Here is an 11,306-nt window from a genome sequence, read left to right as displayed (position 1 = left end):
ACATAGCAACGAGCACCCTCTGGTGTGTACTTTCTATAACACAGTTTACATTGTTCATGTTGTTGAATATGAAAGTTTGTAGTAAGTTCATATGTGTGGTGGATGGTAGCTCATTTTTGTCCAGTGTAGTTGTCTATTCCTCGAAAAAGCCACTGTGATATTGAAATTTTGAAAAATGTAACCACCTTAGAGCATACAAGTGAATCTTTGTGTTGTTTATTCTCACTGTTGTGTAGATATCTGTTATAGGACTATTTTCAAGGGATATGACATATGAAGTGTTACTATATTAATATCGGCTGTTATGAGCGTATTTACGTGTCAGTGAAATTGTCAACAGTTTCTATGTAGTATACCTATAAATAGCCTGTAATTTAGTGCAGTACTAATGTTTTGTAAAGTAAATGTCTAAATTTGCAATTCTTTTTTGTAAGACAAGAATAGTTGCAGTAACTATGGTTACATATATTCATTAGTGGGCATTCGTTCATGAATGATCCATTTATGTTCTTCAGGAAATATCTACAATTTCAAGTTGACATCTGTTAATATTTCATGTCGGTCCATCCATACTATTTTCTGTTCAAGATATCTAGACAACAGCGAAAGGAAATTACAAGAATATTCACTTGAATGCTCTAGAATGAATTCAAGTGTAATTTGTCAGAATTTGGAATAATGAACTGGATGTTCCAAAAAGAAGAGGTATTTCGGAAGTCCCCCTCCCATCCCACTTATAAGATAGTCTCCTTAATTTGCCACTGAGCAATATGGAATGCAAGGCACAATAATTATTTATTCTAAATAAGCCAACCTCTGTGGTGAAGTGGTTAGCACAGCATGTCACAATGCCAAGAGTCGTGGGTTCGAATCTCGGCCTGATTTTGTGAGCGTCCCTTCATCAATTTATCATATTATCGATCATCCTCATCTTCACGGTTAGCCAAAAGTAACAGAAAAGCGAAATGAAATAAACCAAATCAAAACATGGTGGTCATAGAATCCAAAGGCTCAATAAGACCTTCACGTACTTGGACAATGACATTTCAATAAAACAGTCGTTTTATTTACTTTATAAAAATGTATTTATAAAACTTTAATACAACATAAAATTCTTGCATGCAATCTCTCACACTGAACAATTTGGCACTACCGTATATGGCTAATTATCCTTTTATCATATTTATGTACACACACGTAACCAAATTCGCACATTAAAAAAGGCGTACAAGTATTCACACTGTCAGTTTTTATATAAAAAAGTACAAACACTATTTACAGTAACTTTCTAGATGGCAAAGAGTATTCGAAGTTGAATAAACAACCTCAAAATGAGCAGAAAAATACTTCTCAATATGGCCATTGAAAATATTCACTTAAAAATTTCTAAAATTTCATGCTGAGTAAACTTAGCACTAAACATTAATTGAGCATGAAGAGGTATGAAGTATACATGTTGTATTTATCATGGAAGAATATCACATTTATCTCGGACGTAAGTTACAAGCTTGGATGGAATGATAATGAAGAATGTTCTTGTATCACAAACATTTCAAAAACGTATAAAAATGATTTCCTAAAACTTTTTCTTTTTGCAATATTATAACAAGTGCATAAAACATGTTTCTTCTCAAAAATAGAAAATATAAAAGTTTGTAAAATTTTACATCCAAAAACACATGTTAGTTTAGTTTACTTTTAGTTTTACAGAAAACAACACCCTACAAGGTATTATTATTATTATTTATTGATCTAATTGCTCACGAGAATGTAGATTAATCTAGTGGTGTAATGAAATGTAGTTTAATACATTTCTATGGTAGAAACCAAGAGTACTACTTTCAAGTTATGGCATTTTTGAAATATTCAGTTATTTGTTACTCATACACCACTTGACCAACCTCAAGTACGTATTTTGTTCTAATTTAAAAGAAACTTGTTCAAGGCACTATTTTCCTTTCCTTCTCATTCAAATTTATTGTGCCTTTGTTAGTTTATATTTACAGTTTCTAATTTGCTTTTGTACACGTCAGTATTTTGTCATTCATATACTTACACACACGCACTTTTATATTTCAGTTGACTCGCAAATTAGTTTTCTTCTAGCACATGTTCGTACTTGAGTCTCACTGAATGCACTAAAAATTTTTTCCACTCAGCATATGTCAGCACACACGTCACACATATTCCTCAGAAGGCTTTGGCGCACTATTCGGAAGGCGCAGAGAAGCCGCTACCCTGCTACTTGTGGTATCTGGCAGTTCAGCAATGTCTTTGAAAACCCCAACCAGGGATTCAAAGTTGGGTCCCCAGTTGAGAAGGTAGTCCCAGCCGAGAGCCGATCCGTTGGGCGGTCGGTAGGGACTCATGTTTGACAAATCATCGTCGGATGCCACTAGAGTGCTCAGGGACCCCCTGAAGGAGTCAAACCCGTCGTACGGCTTGGCAGACTCACTCTCCTGGTCATTTTCATCCTCCGCCTCGGCAAGCTTTGAAAATATGACGTCCCCAGGAGTGAAATCTCTCTTTTCATAGCCTCCATTGTCGTACTCAAACTCTGAACACGTGAAAGAGTCATTCCCACTTTCGTCCGTCGTCGAGCTGTCATGGGGATCTAGGATTTCGGTATTTGTCTCTAGAAGCTCCGCGAGTTGGTCTTTCCTGCGGCGACCACGTTCGTGTCTCGGATCGTCACTAGAACTCGACACAGCATCCAATGTGCTCACGAGGCTTGAGTTTCTAGGCCGGGAGTTAAGACGCTCAATCTCCTCAGCCGTGAGTCCTATGGCAACCACACCTGCACTGGCAGCTGCTGCACTGTTGACTGCACCACCAGATGTAACACCAGCACTCGCACCACCAGTGTCGACGGTGCCAGGTTTCCTCTTCTTGGTGCCTCCACCTTGCGAGGAAGCATGGACGCTCCCGGAACTTTGGCTTAGGTGGCTGACGGGACTGTTCAGGCTTCTTTCACTGTTGGTGAGGACATCTTTAACACCTGTGCCCTGTGATGTCGCCAAGAGAGCTGACTGTAGAGGCTTCCCACTGATATCTTGCAAGGTGAGGATTCTTGGAGTCTGCTGAGATAGCTCGCTGCTTGGGCTGAGCCTTGCAAGAGGGGTTGTCTGCATCTTGAGGACATTGGGTGAGTCCCTGGGAGGAGGGACGGGATTGGGACTCTGCCTTAGAAGGTTCCTGGGACTCTCTCTATGATGAGTAGGCGGTGGGGCACTCTGGGGTGGGGGGAAATTGTGTGGTGAATGGCGATGACCATGCTTGTGGTGATAGTTGGGAGGCAGGTGAGGGTTGGTCTTGTACTTGCGTACATTCCCATCCCGGTAACCTTTGTAGTGGTAGACGATATCTATGTCTGACGGTGCAATGGAGCTGGCATTCTCAAGATCATAATGCTCTGGGATCTCTGAATCGGCAATTCCACCAACACCGCTAGTCTCATGTCCATCATCCACCACCCTCATTTGTATACCTGGAGACTTGTTCACCACCTCACGCTCTATGATGTCTGGCCTCTGAGGTCTTTCAGTGACTTCTCGCTCCTTGTACTTCTTCGCCACCATCTCCTGCGAGAGATGGCCACGAAGCACATCACTGGTCACCTCTCCATTCTCCAAGAATCCCGAAGGATCTGGGTGACTTCGGGTACCGTCACCACCGCCTCCTCCTCCTCCACTGCCTGCCAAGAGGGCACTCCCATTCTGCTTCGGATGTCCCTGCCCTTTCTCCTTCTTCTGTCTCCTCAGGCGGAAGACCACGAAACTGATTAGGATGGCTACCAGGAGAATGACGAAGAACACAATGACCAAAGTGATGCCGATGCTGAGGGGGTCAGGTGCTGCAGCAGCACCTACAATGCTTCTCAGACATCCCTGCGACACCTTGCCCACTTGGACGACTTCCTCAAGGATGCTGCCAGATCCGTTGAATGGTTGGATTTCTCCGTTGATGCTGAAGTTGGCTAGGCAACCTTCAAATGCTGAAATTGAAAAGGAATTCCATCAATTACTTGATTGTTCCACATGTAAATGAAACTTTATAATCATCTTTTCACATATTTGCTGCACTTTCAATAAAAAAATATATTTTTTTTACTAAAATGTTGGTTTGAACAGTTCTAAATCGATGAGGAGACCCTGACAAAGGAATGCCGATGTTCATTCTGGTTTGAACCCAGGACCATTGTTCATGAGGTTGTGAGTCTAACTGCCAAGGGAACAAGAAAGGTACAACTTCCCATCATGAAACGCAAGCTGTTATTGAATATTAATTACTCATGTATGAAATTACATAAAAACACAATGTTTATGGATATAACAAAAAAAGCCAACAAAACCTGCTTTTTATGTTCAAGGCAGAACCGTGGCGTGCATGTAACCATTGTTATTGCAGGTAACAGCAAAATGTAAAGAATTAAAAAGTTGTTTCAATAAAATGACAACATTGTTAAATACGTTAATAATAGCATTGCCGTTGAGTAGACATTGCAAAAGACATTTTTTCTGCAGCCGACAGAAGCAAAGAGGGAGACCGTTTCTGCTACCCTGAAGAGGTAACAAGAGGAGAGATTACCAAGGCAGGAGAAGAGCTGGGGAAGACTTTAGAGTTTGCTATGGGGTTATTCACATGCCTGTTAAGGGTCCCTGTTACCATTCAGGTCTGCTGGAAACAGGCCAGTGTTGTCACATTGAATTTGCAGATAAGAGCTAAATCCTGCCTAAAATGGGGATACTATTTCACTGAAGCAATTAGAGGTAGACCGCAAAACCAAGGATAGATTTAACTACAACTGAGACTGGTTAGGCAATACATGACACGATAGTTCCTTGGTGCGATTTGTGATTCGGACAAAACTTACTCCAAAAAACTAAGTTGGCAACAGTAGTACATACAGCTGGACATCCCTTTCACAATCTGAGTGTCCATGGAGGAGAGGAATTCTGTTGTCTGCTCACCGTACAAACGTCAATTCTTCTTCTTTCTCTTTCCACCTCAATTGCAAAGACACAGAGATGAAGAATTGACAAGGCTCGACCACTATTCATTGGATTTTTGTGGTAACTATCCCATGACAGTTGTAGAATGAAATGAACAAAAGTCCAGATCGAAGGCATGCTTTTTTGGTGGGGAGATGGTAACGTTTAGACTATCATTTATATTATTTGGGTGAATTAATAATACAAAACATATATTAGCACACCTTGTACCAGAAGGTGTACCAGCACTATTAATACCAATTGTAGTAGGTATTGAAATGATTAGAAATTTAATTCGCCCTATAACTCTATCAGTGCGACTAGCAGCAAATATAATAGTTGGACATCTAATAATATCAATAATTGGAAATACAGGAACAATATTAGAAATTTTTGGACTTTCAATATTAATTTTAGCACAAATTATACTAATTATTAGAAACAGCCGTAGCATTTATCCAATCTTATGTAATGTAATTGTCGTAATGATTGACGGTAACACTTTTGGAAAAGTCACGCCATGCCACTGGTACAAGGTGTCCAGGAAATAACTGCAGAAAAGAAACATGAAACATAATATCTCTAAAAGTACTACAATTACTGCTTCAAAGTTTACACAACTGGAATCTCAAAAAGTTTATGTTGAAGGCACTGGAAGTAAGCCTGGAGAATGCATGTATGTAGTGAAGGAGACTAGGATATGCAAATATGGCAGCTTTTCACTTCAGTCCCAACCAGTGAAAGGACAGAGGCTATGGACCACACATAAGTCACAGCACATTATGTGACTGCCTGAAAGGCATGCAATGATGTTTTCAGATGGTCTGAGGCAGAATTCTTCTCTGACAAATTCTTTCTATTCTTACAAAGAAATATAGTCAGCTTCCATGCCAGAATGGTAAGTGTAGCATGTTACAAAGCCAAGAATCCCGGGTTTGAGTCCTGGGTAATGGATGGATTTTCTTTTTTCTTTTCCTGCAGTGTTTTTAATTACAGAAAAGTCACCAATAATAAATAGCAAACTACACTCTGTAAAAAAAAAATAGCATCACTGTATTCTTATTACGGATGTTGACAATTTTGAGTTTCGCATGCATGCATCTTTCCTGCACAACTTGAAATCAATTGATTGAAGTATTGGTCTGGTATCACTACGTAGTGTGGTGTTATTCTTTTGTTGATTTAGTGTTTGGAGTGTCCGCTAGAGGGTGTTGCAATCGGTTACTGCTGCAAGGCTTTGTAATCAATTGTCAGGAATCTGTAAAACGATTGTTAGTAGTGCAACTTGTGACGTGTTTTATGTTGCACCTACATGTTCATTATTGACAGTTTGGATACGTTATCATATTTGTGAAGTGTTCTAGTGGTGTGTAGTGTATTTGAGCGTGTTTTCTCGGAAAAATGGGCAGAAAGTGTGACATTTCACCACGTAAGCAAGGAATGGTTCTTGCTTTGCATATGGATGATCATTCTCAGAGAGAAATTGGTCGACAACTTCAAATGCATCAATCCACAATTAGCCGCTGCCTGCAAAAGTAACAAGAACATGGAAAATCATCACTGAGAAGTCACTGTGGCAGAAAGAAAAAGACATCACCTTGACTGGATCGTATGATAAAGGACATGGCACTGAAGAACAGAGGAATGAGTTCACGCCAAATTGAACATAAACTTCAAAATAAGGTGGGAGTTAATCTTACTCATGTTACTGTAGTGTCCCGACTAAAGAAACAGGGTGTTTCTAAACACGTCCCACGTAAAAAACACAGACTAACTGACGCACATGCAAAAGCTAGACTTGAGTTTGTCACCCGTTATGGCGCATGGAACGATACAGATTGGGAACATGTGATATTTTCTGATGAAAAACGATTTAAAATGCTGGGGAATGACAGCTCAGTTAAACTGTGGATGCGGAAGGGAGAAGAACTTGCAAAATCTTGTATTTTAGAAACTCAAACATTTTGTGGCAGTGTTATGATTTGGGCATGTTTCTCTGCAAAAGGGATTGGCAGGATGCATATTTGCAGATGGACAGTTAAGGCTGATCAATATCTGGAAATCCTGAATTGGAAAGTTCTACAAACTGCAGGAGATCATTTTTCTGGACAGAATTTGGACTACTTTATTTTTCAAGACGATAATGCAACCTGTCACCGTGCTCAGGTGGTGAATAACTGGTTTCATGATATGAATATTGAAAGACTTTTGTGACCGCCAAACTCTCCAGACATGAATCCTATAGAAAACTTGTGGGCTATGATGTGCAGAAAACTTGGTAATCAGACGTACAGGTCAAAAGAGGAACTTATGGCAGCAATTGTACATGTTTGGAATGAAATTAAGATCGAATATTGTCAAAATCTCATTCATAGCATGCCTCGAAGGTTGGAAGCACTTAGGAAGGCCAGGGGTGGCCACACTAAGTACTAGTCAATGTATTTACTTACTATCATTTGAAATTGACATATCATGATGCATTTAAAACCTTTGTTCAATCTTTTTACTTGTAAAAATTGTCTTTGTGCGAAAACGTTCCACAAGCTATATTTGCAATAATTTTGTTATTAGTTCTGTAAAGTGCATTATGTACGTAACTATGACTTAAATAATAAAAATATATTGTACAGATATAGTGTTTTATATAATTGTTAGGAAAACAAATCGACAAGTCGAATTAAATCAATAAAACAACTGATAATTCACGAGAGAAATACTGACGACCAAAAATAATGAAGTGATGCTAATTTTTTTTTACAGAGTGTATGTATGAAATGCAAATGTGGGGTTCAAATACAGGATTGTAATTTGAGTGCTAGGCTGCACACCTATTTACTGAGAATTTCAAACTTAAGATTGGAAGCAGAACCATACCTGGAACACCATCAGCTGCTAGGTAAAGCTCCCTCCTGGCTCCCCCTAGCGATATTGTCGTGAGGTAAGGATCCAGGAAGTCATGAACGCCAGCAGAATCCAGCTCATCTCCAACTCTGGATCCATCCAGCAACATTCGGAGCCCCCTGTTGTGGGAATAAATGGTGAGGTTGTGCCAGGAACCATCAGAAACTTGGCTGCCTGGAACAGTCATATTCACTGGGTTTCCAGCACCAAGCCTTGACACATACTTTACTTGCCCATCCAATATCTGAAATGAAGAAATAATAAAGTGTTTATGCTTTCATGATCCTCTTTGAGTATTCATATGCTGGACATTTCAAAGTAAAGTGTTGACTGGTCTTTTCCCAGCACATCATTAAATCATGCAAGAATACCAAATGTATGACTATTTCTAGTACTGTATAGTTATTATTGTTTCAACAATACGAGCAGAATGTTTTGTTTACTTGTACTTCAAAATGTACACAAGTTAAAGGATATTTTTGTAGAAAATGAGTAATGTGTGTTTCGTGTAAGAATTTCTACCAATACTGTACAGTAGGTGGCTTATGTGTCTTGCAACTTGTTCACCATTCACCAATGAAGCAAAGGAGATCATCTGCAGCAGCATCAGTGCAATTCCTTCCTTTACAAACACACAGGATGTATGCGAGGCATGTATATTCAAAAGCTGCGTAGCATCAATAAAACTGAGGCTGGAATGATTGAAATTGACAATGTCAGGTGACAACACTGTGGGACATTGGTCAAAACAGAAAGTGTGTGTGCTGTGATTAGATTTCTGAAGGTGTCAGCTACACAAATTCACAGCCAGTTGCTACGAGTCTATGGGAACACATTATTTGTAAGAGCATGGTAAAACTGGTCAGAATTCCATTGACAGCGAGTGATTTTTCCTAGCATGGCATACCTACCATGGCATGGCAGAGAATGCAACATGCATTCAATATTACAGAAGAGTGATTGTGATTCTGAATGAAGTTAAACATAGTTTAACCTATCGAGGGAATTTCTTGGTGATCGCAGGTTTCAGCGTGTCAGTAACCAAAAACCAGGGTGAAACCATGACTCATACTTCAGGATCCTACATTTTAAGAGAAGGACACATAAAAATTAGTACCATGCTTAGAGAATTGGCTTATTCAACAAGGAGACTATGTTGAAAAATAAGGTGTTTATCATGGAAGACAGTGGACAGTGTGCTATGTAAAAATAAACATAGTGAAGAAACATGCCGTCTAAACTTACTTTTGGGGCATCCCTCGAAAGAGAATAAAAGTAGAATTGTCTTACCACATGATCTGACTTGGTAAAGAAACGGAAACAGAAATAAGATAAAAATATTAAGGTCCTAGCATTCATAGCTTACCTCTACGGAAGTAAAATCATTGTTGGTGGCAGCGTAGAAGAGCAGGCCCCTCTTTTGCATAGTTCTGAACATTATGGAGACCTTCTTTTGAGGCGACTGAACAGATGTAGCAGCTGATGCATCCCTCAGCCAGCTCCTCTGACGCCTGATCTTCGACGACGGCCTCTTCCAGAGGGTGGTCCCATCGTAGAGACCCTCCAGCAACTGCATCCTCCGGTGCTTCTTGGAAACCCGGAACTCCAGGAAGCCCCCATCTCCCAAGCTGACTGGCTCGAAGGCCTCATCGCAGTTGGGGGCATAGATACCTCCTGAACACAGGCACGATGATGTTCTCCAGCGATCGAGGCAGTATCCGCCAAGGCCGCACTGGTCCTGCAGATCCACAGTGCAGATGCTCTTCATCCTGGGGCATGTGGTGTCGATTCCCTGAGACCGTGCCGGACTGCTGAGATTCAAGGGACGACCGTTGATGGCAACACTGTGGATGCAGCCGACGAAATCATCCGTGTTCACCTGTCCAGGACGTTCCAGTATTGGGTCTGCTGTCATTAACCCTCCCAAGTACATGGGCTGGTTGTTGAAGTTCAGAGTTCTGCAATCATATTGAAAATTATTAGTAACATGTACATCATTTTGCCCTCGTTGCTATTTAACACTATAGATGCCTCTTCACACCTTCTCATAATAATATCAGTTCTCTTGCTGCTTACCATAGTGTGTTTGCTCCATCTTTTTCAGCAATTCACCATTCATACTGATCTTAACGATTAATTTAAGTGAATAAAAAACATAGGCATAGGTGATTGCACTACCAAGATGATGATAACAGGACCACTATCCCTTTCACATCTAAAAAAAGAAAGCAATCGTTTTCCAGTGGAGTTGCTTGGTTGAGTTGGTGTTCTAAGTCCACTTTATGCATAGTAAGGCTAATCGGGACTGGACCTACAGTTTAAAGTGGGATCCGAACCACTATGTGCCTCCACCGGGTATCAAACCCGGGACCCATTGATTACAAGGCAGTTTCCCAGTGAACTTCTAAAATTAATACTAATAATAAGTTAGCATAGGAGTACACAGCGATCACCCCCTCTCCAACATTTGGAAGGAAAATCACCAGCTCTAGTGTATAGCATCAAATACTGTTCGCTCTCCTTGCAAAAATTACGAACACTAAATGCAAAGTGGTAATTTACAGAGTACCAGATCAACCATTGCCCATCATTTGTCATCTAAAATTGCAGGAGCACTGTCGGATTAAAAAATATGGATACTCGAGTTTGGACTCCATGTGGAACATGGCAACACTGCATGCAGCGATGTCCATTGAACTGTGGAAACTGTAGACTGTCACTGCGAATCAGTACGTGCGGTGTCACCATGTTAACAAAGATCTTTACTCCGTTGAATAAAAATTGGTATAAAATCGGTTTTGCAATGTGAAGTTACAATGATAGCGGGTTTTAAAAACAGCTGCAAAGAGCTTTAAAACAAGACTAAGATCATATTTGTAGGACTGCCCAATACTAAGAAAAAGTAGTTTCACAAAATTGATAAGAAAGGTTTTTTTAACCAATTTTAAAAAATAGAAAATTAAGCATTGTGTTGAAAACGTTTCTGCCTGCACCCTTAAAATTTCATCACGATCAGACCAGGCGTTTTTTTTATTTATAGAATTTCAAAGAGAGCCATCGTTTCCAAAACTTTAAAAACTGGCACTTTTTGTTCTCACAACAATAACAATTAGAAAGCATAATGGGAAAAACTTGGTTAGCATAGCTCAATGCAGAATTGAATAATCTAAATTTTGATGTAACTTGTTTCGATGTAGGTTATTTTTTAATTGGAGTACAAACTGGATTATCAATAATTTTTTCATCGGACTAGACTAACCCCTTAACTATAAATAGGAGCTTTGGGGAAATACGCCCACCAGCAACAAAGATTGATCATTCATCTGGTACCAGTAGGAAAGCAACATAAAATAACATAAAATATACAGATGTATACATTATATGCTATTAACCTTTAAACAGCCAATGGGTCAT

At 39.8% G+C, this 11,306-nt stretch overlaps 1 protein-coding gene across 1 annotated transcript in view; it reads right to left on the bottom strand.

Moving 5' to 3' along the window:
- Window positions 1–1,120: 1,120 nt before the first annotated feature.
- The window catches only part of ft (cadherin-related tumor suppressor fat), a 372,095-nt gene continuing 361,909 nt past the window's right edge, over window positions 1,121–11,306 (bottom strand). Inside the window, exons 10-12 of the mRNA XM_083125080.1 lie at window positions 9,259–9,850; window positions 7,866–8,136; window positions 1,121–3,994 (exon numbers count right to left, since the gene is read on the bottom strand). Of these exons, the coding sequence (XP_082981206.1) occupies window positions 2,178–3,994; window positions 7,866–8,136; window positions 9,259–9,850 (2,680 nt within the window). The 3' untranslated portion in view covers window positions 1,121–2,177. The remainder of the gene's footprint in view (window positions 3,995–7,865; window positions 8,137–9,258; window positions 9,851–11,306) is intronic.

The sequence above is a fragment of the Lepisma saccharinum genome, chromosome 7 (assembly GCF_977018435.1).
Source record: "Lepisma saccharinum chromosome 7, izLepSacc3.1, whole genome shotgun sequence".
NCBI lineage: Eukaryota > Metazoa > Arthropoda > Insecta > Zygentoma > Lepismatidae > Lepisma > Lepisma saccharinum.
This window is presented reverse-complemented; position numbering and strand designations above follow the sequence as displayed.